This window comes from Akebia trifoliata, chromosome 15 (genome assembly GCF_017979445.1).
Source record: "Akebia trifoliata isolate Shusen 1 chromosome 15, ASM1797944v1, whole genome shotgun sequence".
Taxonomy (NCBI): Eukaryota; Viridiplantae; Streptophyta; class Magnoliopsida; order Ranunculales; family Lardizabalaceae; genus Akebia; species Akebia trifoliata.
In genome coordinates, this window is record NC_141389.1 from 11,766,456 (window position 1) to 11,794,193 (window position 27,738).

Genomic DNA, 27,738 nt, shown 5'->3' on the forward strand with positions numbered 1-27,738 from the left:
GTGTGCCCATGACATTTTTCAAAATTAATGGGTCTGTGGGCCAAATTAGATCATCACAATATAGATAACACATAAATATTGATTAGAGAACATAAAATCCATAGCATGAAAAATCAAGACATGCACATTAAAAATATATATTAATCATAATCATGGCATGTTAGATAGGCAATCAATGAATATAATACAGAATAATGAATCAGATCCAAAATTGAAACTGGCACAAAAATTTTTATTTTTTTTAAACAAAAAGATTTTTTTTAATCCAATCAAGGATCCCTTTGAGCGACCCACAATAAATCAAGATTCCAACAAATATTGAATGGAGGGTAGAATGATAGTTGCAGAGATTCGAAGCGATAACCTTTTATTTATTTATTTTTTCTTTTATTTATGAGGGACTTGCGTGGCAAACCTTTTGAGAACATAGGTTAACTTGACCAACTCATAAGAGTGCAAATTTTACAAAGGTTTATTGGGCCCACATGATTGATAATCCAATGCCACGGCCTTTTTGATTTCATGAAAAAATTTGGATCCAAAAGTGAAATTCACATTTTTTACTTTGATCCAATGTTTTGAAAATGAGCGGTTATGAAATCAAAATTCAAAATGAAATTTAATTTTTAAGAATTTTCTTGAAAATATTTTTAGAAAAAATTCTTCAAATTTCATCCGCCACAAACACGTGGCATTGGATCACTTTTTCGGGTGTCACGTGGCGAGGTTAATGACTCTTAGTAAAAAATACCTTACTAAGCTAGTAAGACTAGTTCGACGGACATTTTGGAAAACGTCTAAGAAACCCATCTTTTGGAGACGTTAGATGGAGAGAAACGGACGCTTTAGATGGAAAGAAACATCACTTCAACGAAAGAAACGAAATTTTGTTATTTTTCAACGGACTCCCTCGACTTTTCCCTCGTTTCTCTTTGTCCCCTTTGTTTCATTTAAACTCGACAGAAGTGAAACCTCTCTGTTTCATTGAAACTCGACAGAATAGAAGTGAAACCTCTCTTCTTCTTCTTCATTTTTCTCTCGTTTGAAACCTATACAAACCCATCGAAACTTTCTCTACTCTCGATTGAAAACCCATCTCTCCTCCTTTTTTTTAAAACAAAACCTTACCTCTTTTCTTTGTTTCGTTGAAACTCGACAGAAACCTCTTCATTTTTCTCTCGACAGAAATCTAAACAAAGAAAAAGACCCAACTCTTGCGAAGGCATGATTTTCACAACTTTGTGTCAAAGATCACATCACAGAAAGAAGAAAAACCTTCGTCCGTTTGAATGCTGAAACCCAATTCTTTATTACTCTTCGTCTCTCCTCTCAACAGAAAACCCATCTCTCCTCTCGACTGAAAAACCAACCCATTGTCTCTCTCGATCGATTGAATCACAGGGAATAGGTAGAATATCATGCTCTCTCTCTTAATAGAGAGAACCCAAAGCGAAGTAGGAGCAACTACATTGATCTCTCTCTCTCTCTCTCGATCGACGATTTCAAAGCATCCGAACGATTTTGGTACTTGCAGATGTCACCTTCGATCCCAAATTTTTTTTACATAAAAAAGTTTGATTTTATCTATGTTTTATCCGTTCCTGATTATTTTTGGGTTTGATCGTTAATGCATTTTTATATTTAATGAAATATAAATATTCGACTTTTGTTTGATGATATTTAATGGGTTGGATTGTTTCATGATATTCAACTTTTGTTTCACGATATTTAATTGTTTCACAATATTCGACTTTTGAAATGAAATATTTTTCAAACAGAACCTTGTATACCATTATTTCTAGATTGATTTTATCTGTGTTTTATCAATTCCTAAATATTTTTGGGTTTGATCGTTAATGCATTTTTTATATTTAATGAAATATAAATATTTGACTTTTGTTTGACGATATTTAATGGGTTGGATTGTTTCACGATATTCGACTTTTGTTTCACAATATTTAATGGGTTGGATTGTTTTACGATATTCGACTTTTCAAATGAAATTTTTTACAAACAGAACCTTGTATACCATTATTTCTAGATTTTCATGTAAAATTATGTTAAATGAGGTATCTGTTAGTTTTACATTCTTATGGAATATCAAGCATACTTATTTTGCTTGCCTTTACATTCGAATTAGGTAAATAAATCTTGCAAGTTTTTGTTTGTAGTTAGTTCCTTACAATTATATAGAAAGATTATGTTATTCATGAATATTTGTAAAATGATATTGCACTTTAAACATGCCCCTTCGTGCCTACATCAAATTCATCGAGATCTACTCATTAAATAAGAGCACGAGGAATTGATTATGGTGAAACCTTTTTATTTCCTAAATGTGGAGATGAATCCCAATTGACTGTTGCAATGTGATGCATGTGCATTTGCTATTTCAAAGCACATGTGAGTTTTAGGTATATAGAAGTATAATCTTAATCAATAGATTTTGATTTCATAACATGGGATTTTAGATAGGTTATATGAGTAGAATATGGATAAAGGTGTTTTGAGATGGAATTGTTGCTGTCAAAGACGTCGATATTTTAGCACCATATGTAGGGATGATTTTTGATTCTAGTATGGAAGCTCAAAAATATTATGAAGATTACGGGCGTCGAAATGGATTTTGGATTCGTATTCGAGATACTATGAAGTCACGAAGGGATTCAAATGAGGTGATCGGGATGACATTTGTTTGTTCATATCAAGGTAAATACACACCAAAGATGGAAAAAATTGAGGCAACAATCGGGAACGAGATCGTGAAAAAGATAAGTAGGAGTACTTCAACTATTAAATGTGGATGTCAGGCGGCAATGCGAATTATACATGATGTATATACTATCCGATGGAAAGTGACGATCTTTAAAGACAACCATAATCACAAGGTAGTTACACCAGGGAGGAGAATGTGTATGAGGTCAAATAGAAACATGCCAAAAGTAGCTAAAAATTTAGTTGAAGCATTCCAAAGAGAAAATCTGCCAGTTGGTAAAGTTTCAGCAATCCTTGGTGGTGATACGATTGGTTTCGATAATAGGGATTGTTACAATCATTTGAGAAATGTTAGACACAAGCAGTTAGAAGGGGGAGATGCACAGTCAGTGCTCATGTACTTCAAACGAAAACAGCTTGAAAATCCGTAATTTTTTTATGCAATACAATGTGATGACATTGGGAGGGCAACTAATTTTTTTTGGGTTGATGCTAGGTCACGAATGGCATATCAATCTTTTGGGGATGTGGTGACATTCGATACAACTTATCGTACAAACAAGTATGATATGCCATTCGCCCCTTTTACTGAAGTAAACCACCACTGGCAGTCTATACAATTTGGGGGTGCACTTCTACAAGATGAAACTGAGGTGACCTTCGTATGGTTGTTTGAGACCTGGCTTGAAGCAATGGGAGGACGACATCCAAAATCAATAATTACCAATCAAGATTTGGCAATGAAGAATGCAATTGCCAAAAATTTTCCAAACACGCGTCATCGTCTTTGTATATGGCACATCGAGAAAAAGTTCACTGAGAAGTTACCACATGAATATTTCAAGAATTTTGAATTCAAGAATAAAATACAAAAGTGTATTTGGTCGACATACACTGAGGAGGATTTTGAGAAGGGGTGGAAGGTTGTGGTCGAGGAAAATGGTTTGGAACAGAATGAATGGATACAACAGTTGTTTCAAATACAGGAGTCGTGGGTACCTGTCTATAATCGTAATATTTTTTTTGCCGGTATGAATACTACAGGCCGTAGTGAAAGCACTAATTATTTTTTTGATGGGTTTGTTACTTCGAGATTAAATCTTAAGGAATTTGTTATTGAGCATGAGCAAGCTTTGAAGAAGAATATGAATGATGAGAGGAAATAAGATTTTCATTCAGAGCACAGGTTTCGATGTGTCAAAGATAACGAATTACTTCTGAAGAATGCGGTAAATGTGTACACCAGGAATTTGTTTTAAAAATTCAGTAATGAATTGGTGAATGTGATAAATTATAAAATTGAAGAAGAAAGAGTAACAGATGGTGGGTATCGATCGTATATTGTGAAAACTAAGTTTGGTGCGCCCGAGGAGTTTGTGGTTGAGTTTAATTTGGAAACATATAAGGACAAGTGCCAATGTAAGAAATTTGAATTTATGGGAATACTTTGTCGACATTTTTTAAAAGTTTTTCATCATTATGACATTGATTTTATACCTTCTCACTTTATTTTGAGAAGATGGACAAAAGAAGCTAATCGTAGTTTCAGAGTGAAGGATTCACTTACAATGGGTGATGAGAAAGAACAGTCTGAACCAATGAGACTTGAATATCTGTGTCAATACGACACCAAATTAGCATGTATGGCCGCATCTTCAATCGAGGGATTCAAATTATTACGGGATAATTACGATGAAATGTGTAAAAAACTTAGTGAACTTGCACCTCGTGTAATGTCAGATCCTGCAATTGATTCAGGTGGAAAGTCTACAAATAATGAAGCTCAATTGTCCCAAGTGTTACTCTTGGATCCCAATATATCTCATACGAAGGGTAGGAAGAAAGATGAAAAGGGAAAAAAAAGATTCTCAATCTTGGTAGATTGAAGAGCAGTATTGAATTGGCCCAACAGAAGAAAAAAAGGAAATGTGCATTATGTCTAAAGTTCGACCATGATAGACGAATTTGTCCTAAAAATCCTAATAAAAAGAAGATTGGATCTACCCAAGGTAAGTAATTTCATGTTTATCGTATGAATTATAAATTCAGTGGGATGTTAATTATAATTTGAGTTGAACATCACATGTTTGCTTTTTTCCTTTTTTCAAGTGACGTAGGGGAATATCATGCATGGACGGATGAATTACAACAACCTTTTGAATAAGAAGATTCTATTAAAGCATTGATCATGGTTCAAGATTTTTTGTTTAAGGTACTTCCTATTGAAATTCTTCACCTAGATATATTTTTAGCTTTAATGATGAAACATATATTTCTACTAGTGTTGTTGCTTTCAGACAAAGATAAGTCTTTGAAAACTGAGGTTGGTTATATATTTGTAGCTTTCAGACAAAGATAAGTCCTTGTTGGGTAATTGGTAAACATGTTTAAAAATTATTTAAGAAATTGGGTGTGGGGGGCAATAAGTGAAAGTTGTGTGCCAGTAGCATCTCTCTTTTTGAAGCCATGGTGTCAACCTCTTTTCTAGTAATTCTTTATAAAATTTCTTTACCAAGTAAGATTCATTTGAATTAATGATTTTTTCCCCCTATCTTTATGATTTGGATTTTGTATTCGTTATTTATTTTAAATGTTAGTATCCCTTAGATAAAAATAGCACATACTAAATATTTTAAAAATGCTATAATCCTTTCATTGGTATGAAACATTTGAGAGGGGGGGGGGGGGGGGGGGGTGAGGCTAGATTTTAAAGTAAAACATATTAATTTTTATTTTACTTAAAAGGTTTAGAAAAGTTGCTTACTCTCTTCTGAAACAAGTAAAGCTTGGTATCCAACAGATCCAAATGAAAAGTTTCTTAGCTTCAAGATCATTATGGTTTGTTTGAGCAGCAGCAGAGTTGGCGTTGCTCTTGAAATGAACTTCAGTGATTGCTGATTGGTTGCTTGTTAAGAGTTCGAATGTCAGTAGGAGTAATTTTAGCATTCGCGAGGAGTGGAGTTGGTCACAATAATGGGAACTACAACTCTATCTTCCAATTTGGCCCTTAATTAGTTCCTTAATTTTCTGAAAAAATAAAAATAAAAAAGCATATTCTTTCATTCCAAGTGTTAAAATCACTCCATTTGAATTTCGAGAACTTAGTTGTTTACACTACATTACACTTGTTTCTGATGAGCTTGCAAGAAGCACGGCGGATTGATACTGAGGTTGGTTGTATACTGGTGTTATTTATTGAAGACATTGAGCACTAGATATTGTTGTTCCTGGGAATTAATCGGTGGGTTCTTCTTAGTGATTGTCAACCTTTGATATCTGTAATTTATATGTTTTCATTTTCTCCTATTGCAAAGGTTGTAGCACGATTTAATGAGGTTGTGATCACTTGGTTTCAGATAAATTTGGACCATCGTCCATCCAAGACTCTTAGCCAACCAATTGAATGGTCTGGACCAATCCATAAGCACCATTTGAACATGATTATAGCATGACAAAAAAATGCAAAGATTTTGTGAACTTGACTAAACATGATACTCTTGGCCTAAACTTGCTTAGTGATTGTTGTCTGCACTTTTCTTTCTTTTCTAGGTTTATAAGAAAAATGAATGATTAGTTTATTAAACTGTCTAATATTTCTTTTCTTGTTAATAATTGTGAAATTGGATTATTTCTTTCCATGCTTTTGAGAAATTAGGACTGTTATACTGGTGTTATTTATTGAAGACATTGAGCACTAGATATTGTTGTTCCTGAATTGTTGGACCGTCTTACGATCATCCTGTTGGTTTATCTTAGTTGAAGTGTAAGAGATTATCAAATATGAACCAAATATATGCTGGACATGTTAAAGGATCCTTAACAAGGTAAAACCAAGAAGGTTAAGTGTAAGAGAATAACAAATATGAACCAAATGAATGGTGTGGATGAGTATTATAGGTGGTTCAGGTCCAGTCTATGTGCAAAACATTCAGGTGGTGCATTCCATAGATGTAAAAGTTCAACCTACTGTTCCAAACAAACATTCAAAGTTTAAAGTTTGTTCAGTGTAGGTTGGAACATTCACGGCGCAAAAAAGTAGGGCCTAGGTGGTAAGATTATATGATCAAGTCAGTGGGGAATTTTTTTTTCCTAAGCAAATATTTTTATCTTTCATAACAGTGGATAAATATCTATAAAGACTTATTTGGAAGAAGAGAGTTGGGAGTGAAAGTTGACAACTAAAAGAAATTTAGAGAGTGTTGACAACTAAAAGAAATTTAGAGAGTTATTACAACTTCTTATTAAGTGAGAGTTTAAAATTCACTTTAGATTCTAATATAAGCAATCATCATCATTAAATAGTGTGCCATGTACAGTTAAGCTTTAATATCATTCTTTGGACTCGTTCAACAGCTTCATTGTCTAACAAATATAGCAGAAATTTTGTTGGATACAGAGATGGGCACTAAAGCTTACTTGTCTGGTTCAAATGGCACTACAGAAGCAATTAAAAGGTATTACAAGTTCATTTTTCTTATTTCAATTTTTTTTTCCTTCTATTTTTGCATTTAAACACTTATTTATGGGTTAAGGACACATTATCTTAGTCCTCATGATAATAATTTATTGCCTATTCTTTTTTCTTTTTTTTTTGTCTCCACAGCAGCTGTGAAACTTTCTCAAAAAAAGAAATGAAAGTTTCCATTTCTGGTATCTATGATCAAGGCCACTTAGATGAAGTGCTATGTCAAATTGCATTACTGAAGGCGAAGAACAAATCTATGGAGGGTGAGCTGAAAGATATGCAAGAGAGATACTCAGAAATAAGTCTCAAGTTTGCAGAGGTAGAAGGTGAAAGGCAACAACCTGAATGTTTTAATGGATCTATCGTCGATGTTTCCGTCATTTTAGTTTCTCTTTGATGCAGTTCCCTTGGGGGATTTATTCTGAAATTGTGGAATCTTTGCTATGTAGATCTTCTATATTTTGTCTTCAGAATTAGTTTTGCAAAAGGTTTAGGGGGTACTTTTGAGTTTTATGATGAGATGTATTGTTGCCCCTATTATTTAAGCATGTGATGAGACCCTCTTTCTGGCTTTGAATCAAATGAAGCTGAACCTTACACCATATTTTAATCCTTTCTCTAGGCTGTGATTAATGCCTACTATTTGGATGCGATGTGTAGCCATGGTGAGCTTTTTCATCTCAAGCCTGAACCATATGCTTAAACACGAGAATTTCAAGGTCTTAGTAAAAAATGCTCAAATTCAATAACTAGACGTTATCAATTAAGCTAATGTGGGTGTAAATGGTACACAAGTTTCTAATATGGTACCCAATGGGAGATAAGTTGAAGATCACATTATTGTGAAGATAGTCCCTTTTGATCCTCAAGTTGGAGATAATAAACTGATGTATCCTACCATGTGTCCTATGTCAGAGTACATATTCAAAAGGGTTGAACACCCACTATTTGAGGTGTCCATCTTGATGTGTCATTACAGCTTGTAATGTCCGTTCGTAATGGCTGCCATGACTATAAATTGATTTTCATGCTGAAAAAACGTCAATAAGACTATAACCTGATGGCTTCTTCAACATCCTATCTTTAATCATTCTCCTAATAATTATTATAATTAGCAAGATCAAGTCCAGCTTGAATAAGATAGGCAAAAGATAATAAATAATTAAAGTCAATATACAATATACATTCACTTACTAAGTTCAAAGAAAATACAGACCCATGAATAAAGACAATATGAAAATAACTATACAAATTACATGCAATCTCTTGAATACATTGGATTTTTTCTTGAACTCCACATGCTTCACTTCTTCGAATTCTTGTTTCAAGTCATGGAATTGATCTTCTACTTCATGGAATTTTTCTTCAACTATCTCACGAGTACGCTTATCTTTAATAAAGTGCCTTGTGGCTTCCTCGTACAATGAAAATGACTTGAAACAAGTTGACGGATATCTATCCACATACTGGTGACATTCTTCCCAGGTGGAAAATATACCCGTCTTTCTCCCTACAAAGACAATATAAAATTTGCCCATTTTGATAGCAAACCTGACAAAATCAATTGTGAGTGGTTTCATAAAATTTTAAGAGTTCTTATAATTATTCCTATAACAACTTTGTTTTAGTATCAATAACACTTAAAACGATAATAACATATGGTTCAATACAAACAATAATTACAATAGGGAAGATATATAAGAGCTGCTATATGTATATCTTCAACCCAAAAAGTCTCAACCATGGCTATACCACTATTTACATATATCTCATCATTTTAATTTATTCAAAAAATCACTTCAATTTAAAAGAAATTCTTTCTAAAAAATCAATAAATAAAAGAATGATATATATATCAATGGAAGACTAAACATTATACAAACGGGGGCGGTTCAAGGGGCATACATAAAAACATATGTAAAAACAATGATTTTTCAAAATATGGGTTAGAGGTTTTGGATTGAGCTGATTTTTTGTGAGGATGGTCACTATGATGAGAAAATTATCGTCACAAAAAATCAGCTTAATCTGAAACTTCTAAATCCATCAAAAGTGATTTACAAATTATTGGAAAAAATTGGTAAAAAATCAACGATCCACATTCTAAATCACTTTTAATGGGGTTAGAAGTTTTAGATTGGACTAATTCTTTTTTAGGATGATCTTCCCATCATAGAGATCATCCTCACAAAAAATCAGTTTAATCTGAAACTTCTAGGCCATATTTTAAAATTTTATTAATGTTACATTGTTTTTTCATGTCCCTTGATCTGTTCCCTATACAAACACCTTTGATTTGTTAGACACACACCATGTGCATCAAAGATATATATCCACGTGAAAATTGTAATTCTTTGTGAAGTAATAATAAATTCAGATCAACTAAACCAATAACAAGAAAATTATCAAAATCACATGTATATTCGTGCACATGGCCGAAAAGGGTCTAAACTCACATCCATTGTTAACTTCTCTTGTCCCATAGGTGACTCTAATAGGTATAGTTCTATTATAACATTCCCTATAACTCTACCAATAACCAAAGGATTTCTGATCTCCTTATGCATTGAGGACTAATGAAGGAAATCAAATTAATGAGTATTATTGGGGTGGTTGAAGTAGATGAACCAGAAATTCACAATGAGTACGTATTTCTCTTTCCCTATAAAGCTAAGGAAGCCTTAGTGCTTGTATTCCAATGGACTGGTTTATTAAGTGATCAATTGGGAGGAATTCCATTACTTTGGTTATTAAAATATATATACCTGCTCTATGATTCCTAAGATTCGAAATCAATTATGATTTGGAAGTATAATAATTCTTTTTGATATCTTTATAACATGGTGCAAGGCCATTCAACAAGTCACATTCTTATAAAAATGTTGAGGGAAAGTTCATTGAATTTGTGAAAAAATAAGTTGTGATATACAATTGTTCAATTGTTCAATCTTACAAGTTTAGTTCACTAAGATAATTAAAGAAACATAATTCACAAGGGGTAAGGGGGCATACAACTGATATAGTTATTTACGACATGGATTTGAGAAACCATCGACTTTCAGAAATGAGAAATTATATACCCTGCCAATAGAGGACCTCTGTATCTCAGAAAATTCTACTTTTTATTTTTCTTGATGAACCAAAACATAGACAACCTTATTTTTATCGAATTTTTTTTAATAATTATTATAATTATTCCAATAGAGAGAGAAAGAGAGAGAGAGACCTGTATTTTTAAGGATAGAGATAGGCCAAAGCTTCAGACAATGATTTGTCGAAAGCCATTGTTAGGGTTCTTTGAAGCCGTCGACTGAACAAGAGAGAGATCGATGTCGATCGATCAAGAGACGGATCGAGAGAGTTCGAGTTATTTGAACCTGTCAATCGAGTCTTTGAAACCTTTGTTTTGTTTTTAGGATTTCCAGTTGAAGGGTTCCAATCGGCGAAGGGTTCGAAGGAAACGAAGAGAGTTGGATTTACTGTCGATCGAGAGAGACAATGGATTGGGTTTTCAATTGAGAGGAGAGATGGGATTTCTGTCGAGAGAAAAACAAAGAAGAAAGGTTTTGTTTTGTTTTTAGGATTTCCTGTTTAAGGGTTACAATCGATGCAGGTTCGAAGGAAACGAAGAGAGTTGGATTTACTGTCGATCGAGAGGTTTCGGTGGATTGGATTTTCAATCGAGAGTAGAGAAGGTTTCGATGGGTTTGAATGGGTTTCAAATGAGAGAAAAACGAAGAAGAAGAAGAGAGGTTTCACTTCTGTTCTGTCGAGTTTCAATGAAACAGAGAGGTTTCACTTCTGTCGAGTTTAAATGAAACAGAGGGGACAAAGAGAACCGAGGGAAAAGTCAAGGGAGCCCGTTGAAAAATAACGAAATTCTATTTCTTTCATTGAAGTGATGTTTTTCTCTCCATCTAACGTCTCCAAAACATAGGTTTCTTAGACGTTTTCCAAAACGTCTAAGAACCGCTCCATATATATATATATATATATATATATATATATATATATATATATATATGGGTCCCGTTCAGCAACAAACATTTTGGCAAAACATTTTTCAAAACATGGGTTAGAGGTTTTGGAATGGGCTGATTTTTGGCGAGGATGATCTCTACGGTGAGGAGATCATCCTCACCAAAAATCAGCCCATTCCAAAACTTCTAGCCCATGTTTACAAGTTGAAAAATCGTGGACCGTCCATTTTTTATAAATCATTTTTGATGGGGTTAGAAGTTTTGGAATGGGCTGATTTTTGGTGAGGATGATCTCCTCACTGTAGAGATCATCCTCACCAAAAATCAGCCCATTCCAAAATCTCTATCCCATGTTTTGAAAAGTGTTTTGCCAAAATGTTTGTTCCTCAACATTTCCCTATATATATATATATATATAATATTTAATTTATAAATATAAAAATAAATAAATAAATAAATAAATAAAATTTTATGTTGCTGCCAGTACCATTCACAACCTAAAACTCACAATTTTTGTTTTTGTTTTTGTTATGCTGCCACCATACAACATGCTGCCAACACCTCAACATTTCTATATTTTAATATTACTGGCAGCAACATCACTCACACCTTCATTCACTTTTTTTTTTTTTTCAAAAACACAAACCTACGTAGAGCTAGTAAAAATTGGTGTGTCAGAATTTTTTTTTAATACCAAAAAGGGTATGTTCCTTCTCTGCCTTATGAGCGCATAAACAACATCCATGGCTTTCACGGTCTTCCTTTTTGCGTGCTCAGTACAGTGTCAAACGGGCCATGCGGACCTTGTCAGTGCTCACGGAGCACTCGTCCTGCGACCCCAGGTCAGGCGGGGCCACCCGCTGAGTTTAAGCATATCAATAAGCGGAGGAGAAGAAACTTACAAGGATTCCCCTAGTAACGGCGAGCGAACCGGGATCAGCCCAGCTTGGGAATCGGACGACCCCCGTCGTCCGAATTGTAGTCTGTAGAAGCGTCCTCAGCGACGGACCGGACCCAAGTCCTCTGGAAGGGGGTGCCTGAGAGGGTGAGAGCCCCGTCGTGTCCGGACCCTGTCGTACCACGAGGCGCTGTCGGCGAGTCGGGTTGTTTGGGAATGCAGCCCCAATCGGGCGGTAAATTCCGTCCAAGGCTAAATACTGGCGAGAGACCGATAGCGAACAAGTACCGCGAGGGAAAGATGAAAAGGACTTTGAAAAGAGAGTCAAAGAGTGCTTGAAATTGTCGGGAGGGAAGCGGATGGGGGCCGGCGATGCGCCTCGGTCGGATGCGGAACGGCGATAAACTGGTCCGCCGCTCGACTCGGGGCGTGGACCGATGCGGATTGCGACGGCGGCCCAAGCCCGGGTTGTCGAAATGCTCGCGGAGACGTCGTCGTCGCGATCGTGGGAGGCAGTACGCTCCCCAGGGCGTGCCTCGGCATCAGCGTGCTCTTGGCATCGGCCAGCGGGTTCCCCATTCGGCCCGTCTTGAAACACGGACCAAGGAGTCTGACATGTGTGCGAGTCAACGGGCGAGTAAACCCGTGAGGCGCAAGGAAGCTGATTAGAATCACATTTTCCAAAAAGAACTTCAAAACACCTCTTGTTTCTTCATAGATAAGCTCACTGATACATTTCACGTCACCCCTTCGAGCCAATCGACGAATAACTGGTTTCATGATTTCTTGAAATAATTTTCCGTATCTCTTGGCACAAACACTCCATTTTCTTGAAAGATCGTAAATTAACAAAACCGGACACGACCCATTCGATTAAATGCAGGATCATAAGTCCATGAGCCAATTCCAGCAAGAACTTCAGGGACAAATTCTTCACATGATCGAATTACTCGATACCCATCTTCCAATAACCTGCAGAGAAGCTCAAAACAGACCCTTTTTGAGCTTTCGGGCAACAAGGGTACAGAAGATAGAGCACCCTCAAGAAAAGCACCTTGTGGAACGATCAAATTGCAGGTCTCGACATTGGGTTGAGTAGAGAAAATGAGAAGGAGGACTGAGACGGCTAATTTGATGAGAGATAGAGAGGGTTTGGAAGATTTTCTAAGCCAGATGTAAAGGAGTCTGAGAAAGAAAGGATGGGATTGGGGAGGAAGAGAGATGTGTGAAGAGGAAAGGATGGAGAGTAGGTGCCTGGCTTGCGGATCAGTCACGTGGAGGGAAGTTTTTTTTTTAATTGCTATTCTTTTTATTATGCACCCTTTACCACATATAGCAGCACGCATAAAAGAATATTTTTTTTTTTTGTTTTTGCTGACATAGCGCCCAAAAAAAAATATCTTCTTATTTGTTATTAACAACACACCTATTTCCTCTTTTTCTTCAGGTTTTATTTATTTATTTATTTTATTTATTTTTTAAAAACACATAACGCACAGCATTACCAATGCAAAAAAAAAAAAAAAAAAAATCATGGCTCCATCATTCAATCCCATTCTATTCTCATCTTATTAATTTTTAAAATCTTGAATTATTTAGGGTCATAAAAAAAGACCCTCAATTGGATCTTAGAACAAGGGAAAAAATAAAAATATAAAAAAAACTCAAAAATCAAACAACTGATCAAGACTCAAGCTAAAATAAGAATAAACAAAGTAAAAAAAAAAAAAAAACTAAGTCGATTTGGCAATATACTAATATTTGGGACTTTTCAAGTTTGATCCTCAAAAATTCCCCAGTGGAGTCGTCACTGAAAGCGCTCTCGATCTGTAAGTTGTGAATCCACTTTTTTGGGATTTGAGAGTTGCCACCTAGTTATTATGGTTTAAGAACCGAAACATGACTAAAAACCAGAAAAATGTACTAATCTACGAAAAGAAAGGGTCCAGGGATCACGTTACGGGGTTGGAAGGTGTTAGGCACCAACCCCGCTCGATAAATGTCGTTCTCTACTTTTTCCCCAAAAAAATCACATTGCTAAACAGACCTAAAAATAAAAAATTAACTGGATGATTGTGACAACTGGTTCCCTCATAGCTGGCGGAGATCATCATCATATGAGTTTTCCTACTTTTTATTCGTCACTGGATTTGTTTCTGATCTCCAAGATGATGTATCCACCTCTTAGATCTGAGTATTTTTTTAATTTTTTGGATGTTTTTTTTAGGGTTTCTAAGTGTTTTTAGAAGGTTTGTAAGTGTTTTGATGTTAGGGGTATTTTGATACTTTGGTCATTTTTTAGTGATTTTTCTCGTAAAGCTTATTTTTATATTAAAATGATGATTTCTATTTTTTTGGGTAAATTTTCCTAGCGTAGCGTGGTTTCTAAAGTTTTGTTTGTTTGAGATACCTTATCCGAATTTTTGAAACATATTTAATAAAAAATAAAAAATATTAGAATATTCATCCATTATTGGGAACTGTCGCAATCGGGTTGACGGGTTGATTAATCAGGCGAGTGTGAAAATGGGGTGTCTACAATGTGTTTGTACAGAGTAGCCTCCTGACTTATCTTATTGCCCGTTGAAAAACTTTAATGGGGTTGTCCTTGGAAATCATGCACACTTGAAAAAAAAAAAAAAAGAGATAAGGATTCAAACCCCTGCCTTCATTAGCTTGCCCTACGAGAAGAGAAACTTAACTATATAGCTTATTAGAAATAAATTCACAACAGGCTACTAAATATAAAGGATTTGATTAAAGTCTACAGAACATCCACGACAGTTACAAATCTCAAAAATCTTGGGTACTCGGCCACCAACCCACTAAAGAAAACTACTTTGAGGGTAGTTAGTAGACAAAAACAACAAGTTTTGTTCCTAAGCATCTGATATCAACACTAGCAGAAACTACCATCTTCTCCAAAATTACAAGTTCCATAATTTCCATGTTCGACACAACATACAAAGCCACTAAAGATGGCTTCTGTTGGCTGCTTTGTTATGGTAGTAAAGAGAGAATTCAACTTTACTTCATGGAAGTATTATAGCAAAATTGAGTTTAATTTGTTATTTATGATATTTGAGTAAATGTTTTCAGTCTTTATTCCACATTGATCTTGTATAGAAAATCTATTGCAGGATTAACTATTCTTGTAATCATCTAAGTTAACATTTTTTTAAACTCATATTTTAATCTACGACATTCCATTAGTTTACAAAATTAAGGTAGGCTAAATACATCCAAAAACTTGGAGAATATAGCTAAATTAAGGACCAATGGTAATCTCACAATCGGGACCTATGACAAGGAGCTGAACTTGTGAGAAAGATCTACTTGAACTGAGAAAACTTATAGAAATAGAACTTTTGATGGAAGCGATCTCCAAAATATCCCAAAATTAGGCTCGTATGGAAAAGAAACAATAAAAAATGTTCGAAACTCAAATGATGATGATGGGTCAATTGACAAAAAGATGGGAGTGGATATATATCAAAGATGTTCGACCATCATTCTAAGGACAAATCCTAAAATGGTCAAGAAGTAAATACCCCACTACATGAAAAACTACGAGAGGAAATGTAAATAGTGCAACCCCCGTATCAAAGTCTAAAGGAAGGAAGGAAATCAGGATCCAATAAGAAACAAATAAATACAAAATTTAGAGATTCGTGAGGAAAATAATCATGCATAATAAGCGAGACCATAGTGTTGCCAACTTAAGAGATTAAAGAGTTCTGCAAGAAATAACAGAGTATACTACAAAAACAATCAAAAGAAAGAGTTTGTGCATGTCATGAATGTGACAAGTTGGGGCATAAAAGACACCAATGTTCTGACCAACTTCGATCGATTATGGATGTGTGGCTTAATAAGATGTTAGTTAAGTCGATTGAGAGAACTATGAGGCCATTAGATTTTAATAAGGCTGATAACGTACTCCTACCACTCCGAAGAGACATGACTAACGATCGGAAGTGAAAAATTGTACAAGAATCAACACAATTGCAAGGAACATAAATAACTCAGAGGAAGAAGAAGCACCTTAGATGCTATGAATGTAAGGAGCTAGGGCATCTAAGGAGAGATTATTCTAAGACACCACAAATGACCAGGGTTATATTATGAGCTAAAACTAATGCTAGGACTCAGACAAAACCTACAACTTCCTAGAATGTCACAGGAGGTACGATTATAACTTTATTGTTTAACATGTTATGTGATAGACTTTATATGTGTTCAACCATTTAATACATCTAATATTGTAGATGGAAATACCTATCATAGACGTAGATGAACATAATTCAACGATAAAGTCAATAGGATACAAAATATTATCATTCAAGATAGGTTGATAGCTCATTGAAAATAATATTAACCACTTGAATTACGAAGTATAGATTTTGTTTCACGAATAATTTGGATATTATCCATTCACTTAAGGTTTGGGAATATGATCTGTATAACAAGATATTAAGACATTTAAATATGTGTATGATATTTTGAAGATAGAAGATTTATTGGACCTACTCTAAAGTAGTAATTATAGAAACAACTCTATCAAAATTATCACAAAATCATTGAATTTGAAAGACCAAAGAAAATACGAATTCGAAGTTTATGGAAAAGTCATAATCCTCGATTCGAAATGTACTTAAATTTTGGGATCAGTATACTTTGAAGATTTTATCATTGGTCAGTAGGTTGAACAGTTAATTAGTTGATTCTACGAAAAAATGAATGGACACGTTACAACAATAATCTTGAGACCAATATAATTGTTTAGTTGAGGATGAATAGTTAATGAGTTAAACAAGGGTGAATCGAGGATGATATTGATATAAACATTTACTTGGGTAATTAATTTGTGAATATGAACTCAAGAGCATTGATTGATATTAAAATTGATTATAAAGTAGGCGATAATCACCTTTTCGTTGATATATCAGGATAAAAAATTGCCAAGGAAAGGACTAGGGATGACTAGTTGATTAAAATGCCAAATTGCAAATTCTTCAATGATTTGTTGATAAATTGCTGAGTAGGATGCATTTTTACCCTTCAACCTCAATATTTCAACTTCTACTACCCTTAAAAGACCAAGAACAATATAGTGCATGTTTTTACGGAAATTGAAGATTATGAGTTTACGGCAAGAAATCGAAAAAGATATCATTTGTATAATCCTCAAATGTTTTCAGGATTGTTTTGATTTTCTACTTTTATTTATTTATCCCAATCAACTCACTTAAATTAGCACTAACTGGGGATTGGTTGATGTGCTTTAATAGTTTGGGATGACAGTGGTATCAACTTAGCCTAGGCCTCATGCTTCTATATTGGAAAGCTCATTGTTGGGGATGTATTTGTATTGGATAGTTGCACCATTGTTGATACATCAACTTATCGGTTTATGGGGAGTGTCTTGTCATATGATGACTTTTATGTGACGTATGTGCCATAGGTTGTCACCGTGTGCAATATGTTGCCAAGTGCATAATTTGGTTAATTCTGAAATTATTTTGTAAAAAAGGCAAAATTTTGGAGATTTTACAAAATATTTTATTAGATTTCTTACTAAAACCAATCATCTTCAACCACTCTCTAAATCCTATCTTCTTCTTGGTGTTTGAATGTTGAAAAAACTAAGGGCTCGTGTGGATACAGGAGCCAAAAGTACTTAGAATATAAGTACTTTCATAAATACTTTTTGAAGTACTATCTGAAATAAGTGGGTAACTGTTGTGTGCTGTGTGTTTGGATACAGGTTTGAGAAGTACTTTTGATAGAGTTTTGTGTTTGGGAACTACTCTGGATTCTGTTAAAATGATCAAAATGCCCTTATAGGTATCAATTACTATTTTTAACAATAACTTAACAAATTATGCTACAAAAGAAATAAAAGTTATTGTTTATATCCATAAAAACTTATATAAACACTCAACAATTATAAACAAATTGAAGATATTGTAAGCAAATATATACCACTAAAAATATGAAGAAGCTTTCACCACATCAATGGCTAGTAAATTTGTGTCTAATTGTTCACATCAATCTTGCAATAAGAAACTTTCAACCATGGTTGAGAATCCAAGAGGTTGAACTCCAACAAAAATCTAGAATTAGCTGGCTTAAGCTGGGGGATCAGAATAGTGCTTTCTTCCACCGTTCGATCAAGGCCAGAAAGACTAGAAACATGATCTCTAACCTCATAGAAAGGGATGGCAATTTTATATCTAGAGGTGAAGATATAGAGTGTGAGGTGGTAGACCATTTCAGGAGAATCATGGGTAAAGCCAATCAGGCCAAGCCTCATGAGAATTGGTCCAATGTCAAGCATACTAATCAGCTCAATGGAGATGCTCAGGATTTTCTGGCAGCAGATGTGCAAGATGAAGAGATCCATCATGCCCCCTATTCAGCATGGACCCTTTCAAGGCTCCTGGTCCAAACTGCTTTAATGTTTGTTTCTACAGAAGAGCTTGGGAGACCATTAAGTTGGGCTTAGTTGATGCAATCAAGTACTTTTTTAGGAGTGGTAACATCCTTAGGGAGTCCAATGCCACAACTATTTCTCTAGTCCCAAAGGTAGACATGCCTCACACTCTCTTTGATTTTAGACTTATCTCTTGTTGTAATGTAATTTACAAGATTATTTTTAAGGTTATCACTAACAAAATTAGAAAGGTAACTGCTAAGCTGGTAGGTCTGAACCAATCGGCGTTCATCAAAGGTCGGAGCATAACAGATAACATCCTTCTTGCGCATGAGCTAGTCAGAAACTACCAAAGGAAGAACACCAGTCCTAGAGGAGCAGTGAAAGTGGATCTGAGGAAAGCCGACGACACCGTTGAATGGGTGGCCATTGAAGCTAGCCTTGCTGCTTTCAAATTCCCAAGGAAATTCATCGATTGGATCCTAATGTGCATTACAAGTGTCTCCTACACCATTTCCCTTAATGGGTCTTTTGTTGGTTGGTTTCAGGGTAAGAAAGGTCTTAGACAAATTAGTATAAATCCAAGATGTGAAAATTAAAGAGATGTGGAATCTACCAAATAATGCAATTAAACAGATAAATAAGACAGAAGGAGGAAGCGAGAAATAGCCCACCAGATGCCTTTAAGACAACTCCCCTAGGCCTGCTCTAATGCTTCCTCAAAGTCAAAGATCTAAACCTTCTGCTTAATCACATAATAGGGCAAGCCCAACCCCTTCGGACCTTTCTTTTCTTTCTCTCGATTGGCTTGGGCTTGGTCTCACTGTCGGTCCCGGGTTGGGCTTGGGTGGCAGAAGCACAGCACCAAAGACTGCATTCTCATCCTGCAATTAGACATGAGGTTTAGCAAATCCCCTATCAATTCATATAGAGAATCGGCAAGAAATAATACCTAATGCGAGCTACTTTCAATGAAGTCAGGAGATCCAATCAGCTTCTCCCCCTTCAAATATAACCACCAAACCACACACAATATTTTCTTCTTAAGATCTTAACAGTAAAATTTGATTTTTTTTTTTTTTTTTTTTTCTATTCTTGTAAGTGTATGTGTCGATTTGTGGGAAAGCAATTGCCCTTATGGCCTTACCTGGACCGTAATAATGGGCAACGGACCAGGGTGGTTTGTAAAGAAGTGCTTATCAACCCCAAGACCTGCAAAGCCCGAACATAATAGGCTGAATTACCATTACGTGAGTTGAATTTGAAGAATTTCACGATTCTGGCTCACTCCCAATTGTCACTCTAAAACCTCTGAATTTGTTACCGTTCATGTTTTGGTAATTAAAATGAACCATTAGCTGGAATCATAAATTCATCAAAAGTTGATCACTTTTCATCGAGATATCAGTTCTATGGTTCTAACACACATCCACGTCAAAAATGTCCCACACGAGATGTACACTCGACTCTTGTAAGAATCAGTTCCCAATAATTTACTATGCACGACTTTGATATGACCACATTAGAAATCTAAAGGCACCAAAGCTAGCAATAATCTTATGTCTCCATTAAGATCAACAAGACTTGATGAGATTAAAAATGCCCCTCGGGCACAGAACAAAGATTTGCTGTTTCAAAATTTGACGCGCACGCTATGTGGTATTAAATGAGTAAAAGTGATTTTGGTCAGTAAAGAAAAAAACTTTGAGCAGTTTAAGTGTCTTAATTTAGTATTTTTTTTTTTTTCAATACACATGGCATCATACCATTGGTTCGTTAGGTTAGCACATAAATTTCAAAAGAGCTACAATCCAATACAAAAAAAATAAACATATTGGGATACGTGAATGGTGAAAACACAATCAATTCAACATAAAATTAGAGTGAAAGGAAAATGAAATGGATAGTCCGGATAGCCTATTCTCGAGTAAGGTAAGATTATCACGATTCTTTCAAAATAGCAAATCTTTGTTATGGATACATAGAATGGGATTCGGACTACCGACTTCCTAGAATTAAGGATACATGACCAAATATGCATATGTTACTATATTCAAAATATTGAAATCAAGGTGTTAAAATTCTGGTTTCGACGTCTATTTCGATCGATCTAGAGATGAAAACCTTTCACATAAACATTTTCTATCAGTGTGGATATTAATGTTAGAAAGTATGAATAGGCAATGTTAAATTTGAATTAATCAATAAAAGGCAAGAAGCAATTAACCAAAATAAATGTAAGATCTGACCCGGATTGATGAAGAAGACGGAGAGAAAAAATCAGATTCCAACAACATAGTTTAACTTTACAAAGGTTGATGACAAAAGAAATAGCAACACAACAGCACGTATTCACATATCACATATAAATTGATAAACACTAAACTTTTAATAAAGAAATAACCTGTAATTCCTCACTTGATGACTACTACCAGCGATGAATTCTTCAAGAAAATCAAACTTTATGAATTAAACCTTTAAAAAGTAGGATATTTAATATTTGAATGTATTTGAGATTGAGAAGGATAAGAGAATAGGAATGAATGCTCGTGAAAAAAATATAAAATAAGAACTCAAAATTTTCTTTAGATTCTAATTTTAGCTAGAGTACTGATTTTCTAACTCAATCTGACAGAATAAAGTGTATCCCAAGGGGGGGAAATCTACGGTTGTTGCACATGCCACGTTAGTGAGTTTTGAGTTATTATGTCAGAGTTGAGTTAGAAAATCATTACACTTTTAGCTTAAGTGCGGTAACTTATAACTTCGTGACTACAGAAATGAGTCATGCTGGAGTAGCATTAAAATTGACATCAACGCTCACATTGCTGATGTAGACGTGCACAGATAGCCATAGATGCTTTTCACTCGTATCTCGATGAAAAGCATCTATGGTTCCATACATATACATTCACATCAGCAATTTGAGAACCAATGTCAATTTTAAAGTTACTTTAGCATTTTCCCTACTGAAATACATATCTATCTCTAGGATAAGATATTTCTCGGAAAACCCAAGGGGTTTGTTAAGCGGCAAAACTAGTAGTGATGGGTCGCTCCCTATGGTCATGTGTTTGTACAGAGTGGCCTCCTAACTTATCTTGTTGCCCGTTGGAATACTTCAGTGGGGTTGGGGTGTGCAAAACATTTCCCCACTCATTCTCCCTGGAAATCATGCACACCTGAAAAAAAAAAGATAAGGGTTCAAACCCCTGCCTTCACCAGCTTGCCCTAAAGGAAGAGAAACTTAACTATATGGTTTATTAGAAATAAATCTACAACATGCTACTAAATACAAAGGATTTGATTGAAGTCTACAGAACATCCACGACAGTTACAAGTCTTAAAAATCTTGGGTACTCGGCCACCAACCCACTAAAGAAAACTAATTCGAGGAGTTAGTCGGCGAAAACAACAGATTTTGTTCCCAAGTATTTGATATCAACACTCGCAGAAACTACAATCTTAGCCAGATAGCATCTCCTCCAAATTACAAGTTACAGAATTTCCATGTTCAACACAACATACAAACCCACTAAAGATGGTTTTTGTTGGTTGTTTTTTTATGGTAGTAAAGAGAGAATACAGTTTTACTTCATGGAAGTTTTATAGCAAAATTGAGTTTAATTTGTTATTTATGATAATTTAGTAAATTTTTTTGTCTTTATTCCACATTGATCTTGTATAGAAAATCTATTGCAAGATTAGTTGTTCTTGTAATCATCTAAGTTGACATTTTTTAAAACTCATATTTGATTCTATGACATTCCATTAGTTTACAAAATCCGGATAGGCTAAATACTTCCAAAAGCTTGGAGAATGTAGCTAAACTAAGGACAAATGGTAATGTCACAATCTAGACTTTCGAATATGGCGCAAAATGAACAACAAAAATCATTTCTCAATGTCTTGTATAAGGCAATGAAAGGAGAACATTCAAGTGGGGCTAACTAGGTTTTTACAGCAAAATGGGTATCTTACGATATCATGGCCATTGTAGTTCTTTTATCTCCTCTAATGGTGTGTGAATAGAGTAACATTCATTGGATGGTCAGTGATAGGAAGATAGCAAAATCAGATTATGTCACCAAATTGAAAATGCAACGGATATCTCAAAAAATGCAACATCCCCCACAAAGGTAAAGTGATATTTTCACCAAGTATTGTAGATGGTTAGTCTTCCAAACCTACTCCTAGAGCCAAAATATACAAAAAACTTGCCTTTTTAATATAGAATGAAGTCATTAACACCACCTGATATAACCATCATACAAATAAGAAACCTTGAATCATCTATGCATACGTGTTTGGTCTAAGCTGGAGCAAAACAATGATAGTTTCCATTTGCAAGATATCAAATGTTTAGAAAATGCCTCCACAAGTGGAAAAATTTTATTAAATAAGCAAAATAAGATAGGATCACAATACAATCAAAGAAATTATCCTTGACAAACATGCATTAATCAAGGTAAACAAAACAAAGACATTGCTTTTTTTTGGGTTTTTGAACGCTTCAATCAATGGAGAAAGTGAAAGTTACAACATTGTTCATCATCTTGGATTGCAGCTGATAACCCTAGCACCGACCCGATCAAGCCTTCGAACTGTCGCAGAAGCCTTCAATTTCCCCTCATTCCAGAATGCCTTCACCATCTGATCCCCAATCTCCTTACCTCTCTCCTCATCATCTGTAATCGCAACTGCTGTTGGTCCAGCACCGCTAATTGTACACCCAAACGCCCCCGCCTCAATCGCTGCTCTCTTAACCCCTTCCATCCCAGGAATCAAAGGTGCCCGCTTTGTTCTACAATCTTATCCGATGACAATGCCGTACCCAAACCCCTCAAATCTCCTTGTAGCACTGCCGCCACCAATCCGCCGGCTTGGCTACAATTCCAAATATGGTCCGACATACTGATCTCCAATGGTAACACTGCCCTCATTTTCTTGGTGGGAGCTTCGAAATCAGGATTCACTAATACAAAAAACAACTCATTTTCAGTTGGAAAATTTAATTTAATTATATCCAGCGGGTCATAGCTCCGAATCAACACGAACCCTCCCATAATTGCTGGTGCGATATTATCGGCATGATAACCAGACACCTTCGCTTCTGAATCGAGACCAGCAAGAACAAGGTCTGAGACAGTTAATTTCCCGCCAAAAATCTCATTAACCGCTACGGCAGCAGCGGCAGCACTTGCAGCACTTGATCCAAGACCACTACCTAACGGTAAGCCTTTCTCAAGCGAGAGTGATAGACCAACAGATCGAATTTCGAGCATTTTCATAACAGAAATAGCTGCGATCCCCGCACAATTCCATAGAGGATTTTTGCTGAGCTTCTTGGAGCTGTTACCAATACCACTAATGGAGGTGATTGAAATTTCTCCGGGTTGAACATCTGGATCAATGCGCAAAGAGACGAAATCACCAATTCCATCAACAGCGCAACCGAGGAAATCGAAGCCCGGACCAAGGTTGGCAATTGTCGCTGGTGCAAAGGATTTCACAGAGGTGAAAACTGGTTCTGGTTCGATTTTTAGGATTTTAGAAGATGGAGAAATATTGCATCTGACGGTTTCAAATCGCGAGGTTGTAGGGCTGATGTTGCAAGTATTTGTTGAAAAAAAAGTGGGTTTGAAAGGAAATTGGTTGCAGACAGCCATGAGATAGTTGCAGGGTGCTGTGAGGAAGGGATCAAGGGGATGATGTTTTGGAGAGAAGGCAAACCCTAAGTTATGCCAAGGTTTTGGATTGCAAATATATGTCCTGAGTGTTTGCTAAGCAAAACATGCCACTTGGCATTGTATTTGGGCCACTGACCAACTGTTTCTCTTCTACCCTTGGCTGAATCTACAATACAAAAGTCAAGAATGAAAAGGTCATCTTATTGGTTGAAACCATAATTAGCAATTTGACAAAACAAAATAATAAAAAAAAAGTTCAAAAATAAATTGAGTATGATTCAGAATAGGAATTCAACTACTTATTTAAAAATTTGGCTGAAAGAAATAAGACTCAGTAAACTGGTGTTACTCTTTGAACCCCAAAAACAGACACATATTTGACTAACATTTTATACGCTTGAGAAAATTCAATAGACTAATGCCGGAATGACACAGAGACACAATGACATGGTGGCACGCACATAACCATAGATGTTTTTTACTTGTATCTCGCAGAAAAGCATATACAGGTTATGTGCACGCCACCACATCATTGTATCACCCCAACACGACTCAATTCAATATTCACTGCTTGCTTGGGCATTAAAGACAGCAGGAGGATTTCAGTTTACTGAGAGTCTTTTTTATCACCCAAAACATCTTTTTGTTCCATTTAGTTTAACCCCGATCCGAACTATTTTTCATGTTAACAGTAGATCAGGGGATTTTGAATTCATATTTTTCTGGATTTTCCAAAGCACATGTTTTTTAGCCAAACTTAATCCCAAAGCAATCAAATAAGAAATTTAACTAGCATTGAATCGGGTTCGAACTGATTTTAAAGGGATTGACTGACTCGGACATGTTTCTTATTTCATCTTCTATTTACAAAATTTAAGAACCTAAAAATGGTTGCTAATGTGATCGAGTGGACGATCTCGACTGTAAGTAGTCTCTGTTATTAGTGCTGATGCTCGACTCAACATAACACATTCATTAATTGAGCTCAGCATAGCATCACAAACCCTAGTGAAGTAAAGAAGACTAACCAGCAAGTGACCATGAAAATTGTAGTTTCTATCATCCAAAGTATTTCTAGATACAAAAAAATAGATCTAGATTTTCATAAGCGTTACCTTCTTGAAGACCTTGAAGATAAAGATGATGATGATGATGATGATGATGATGAAGAGAAATATCTCTGGTCTACGAGTTCAGCTCTTTCGTCCCAAGCCTCTAGGGTTTCTAAAAACAGATATATTTGTGTTTTACTTGGGGTGTAAGTAGTAAGAGTTGGAGTGCCAATATTATTTCTCTTTGAAATTTTTGAAAATAGTCCAAAACCCTAGAGACTTGTGACGAAAGAGCCAAACTCGCAGACCAGAGATATTTCCCTTCTTCATCATCTTCAAAGTCATCAAAAAGGTAACGCTTCTGAAAATCCAGATTTATTTTTTTGTATCTAGAAATACTTTGGATGATAGAAACTACAGTTTTCATGGTCACCTGCTGGTAAGTCTTCTTCACTTCACTAGGGTTTGTGATGCTATGCTGAGCTCAATTAATGATGTGTGATGTTGAGCCAAGCATCAGCACTAATAGCAGAGACTATTAACAGTCGAGATCATCCACTCGATCACATTAACAGTCATTTTTAGGTTCTTAAATTTTATAAATAGAAGAAGAAATAAGAAACATGTCCGGGTCAGTCAATCTCTTTAAAATCAATTTGAACCCAATTCAGTGCTAGTTAAATTACTCATTTGATTGCTCTGGGATTAAGTTTGGTTCAAAAACATGTCCTTTGAAAAATCCAGAAAAATATGAATTCAGAAAGCCCTGATCTCCTGTTAACATGAAAGAAAGTTCGAACCAGGGATAAAATAAATGAGACAGAAAGATGTTTTAGGTGAAAACAAGACTCTCAGTAAACTAAAATCTTCCTGCTGTCTTTAATGCCCAAGCAAGCAGTGAATATTGAATTGAGTCGTGCTGGGGTAACACAAAGGGGAGCACAGGGGGTGACACAATGACGTGGTGGCGTTTCATTTGAGTTGATAAAAAATTGCAATTCCGTATCAACTTTTCATCGCAAATCTGCACTTAACTCTTTGTAGGGGCTCCCTGGGACTGCCTTCTCAACCTCGCATTGAGCCATGCTCTCGTTGTACTTGTTTTGACCCTTAATGCAATACTTTTACATGGTCCGAGTGAACATTGAGTCATTCTCAGCATGGTGATCATTCCCACCGAAAATCAGTCCCTTCTAACACTATCAACTAAATAAAAAAGTGGACTTAAATAATGGTTGATATGAACAGTTCATGCCTCATTCATTCTGGTGAACAAAGAAACAGAAACACATACATCTAAACTATCAAAAACACATACAGATTGCAGATTCCGCTCCACAAGAACCCGGAATCGTCTGAAAAGCCATGAAATTCCAATAAAAAAGAACCTAACTAAGGAAACCCAGAAAGCAGATTCCACTTAAACTCTATCGAATTTGAGGAGATCAAGTGCTACTATTGTCAACCCAATAAACCCTGAGCCTCATCTTACCCTAGGAAAACCCTAGATTTTGTTGAAACACTGAGACGAGTCATTGAATTCAAACAAAAGGGGACCCATTTCTGTAAAAAACTTGATGAACCCAAGTGAAACTAGTAGCCGATCAAGTAAACCATCCGATTTTCATATTAGGAGAGACACACATAAACCCTAGATTCGATGAGTTAGGTGACAAGTGGGTTAAAAGGGACATGGGTCTGGTACAATTGGTTGGAATCTGATTCTGATTTTGATAAAAATAAAAATAAAAATAAAAATAAAAATAAAAATAAAAATAAAATTAATCTGATTTACAACTTAGAAGAGCTGTGTGAGAATCGAGGACTACAGATTGGAAAAGAAGAAAAGAAAAAAAGATAGAGAGAAGGAATTCCTTTTTTCCTTCAAGAAGCTAACTTTAGAGTTTCCTTAGGGTACCTTACGAGCGGTGAAGTAACTAAGGATGAAGATCGACAAAGCTCCTCAGTCGAAGAAGCTCCCAACTTGAAAATGGAGATCGAAGAAGAGTTTGATCAACAAATCACCTCAGTCGAAGAATCGGACTTGTGGAGAGTGGGGTCGATCTTCGCGAGGAGGAGCTGCTGCTGTTGCTGATCGGAGCCTTAGGGTTTTTTATGTTTTGGTTTTCGGAATACGTCATTGACACGTGGTTTTAGGGCTGTCAACGGATAGGTATCCGATTAGATAGTGGTATATCCGAATTCGAATCCGATAAATAATAATAATATCTGAATTCGAATTCAATCAGATATCATTAACTAACATTCGAATTCGAATTTGAAAAATATATCGGATATCCGATAATATCCGATCCGATAAAAAATTCTATCGAATACGATCATCCTCAATTAGTCCATCTATATGAATACATAATATATATATATTATATCGGAGCGGATATTATCGAATCGGATTTCGCAACATCCGAATTCGTATCCGAAATTCATTCGAATTTTAAAATAACATTCGAATCCGATATCCGAAAATTTCGGATAATATCT

The 27,738-nt window shown here is 35.6% G+C and overlaps 1 protein-coding gene and 2 pseudogenes across 2 annotated transcripts; 2 read left to right on the plus strand and 1 right to left on the minus strand.

Moving 5' to 3' along the window:
• The first annotated feature begins 2,579 nt into the window (after window positions 1–2,579).
• On the plus strand, window positions 2,580–3,146 carry LOC147384355 (protein FAR1-RELATED SEQUENCE 5-like). The gene has a single exon (XM_086424914.1). The coding sequence runs from the start codon at window positions 2,580–2,582 to the stop codon at window positions 3,144–3,146; it is 567 nt and encodes a 188-aa protein (XP_086281040.1).
• Window positions 3,147–3,218: 72 nt separating this feature from the next.
• On the plus strand, window positions 3,219–3,881 carry LOC147384356 (protein FAR1-RELATED SEQUENCE 5 pseudogene; annotated as a pseudogene).
• An 18,974-nt stretch (window positions 3,882–22,855) lies between these two features.
• Window positions 22,856–27,361, minus strand: LOC147384357 (homoserine kinase pseudogene; annotated as a pseudogene). The gene is made up of 3 exons (XR_015172795.1): window positions 27,155–27,361; window positions 26,272–26,442; window positions 22,856–24,350 (listed from the first exon to the last, which is right to left on the minus strand). The product of XR_015172795.1 is annotated as a homoserine kinase pseudogene (transcript).
• Window positions 27,362–27,738: the final 377 nt, after the last annotated feature.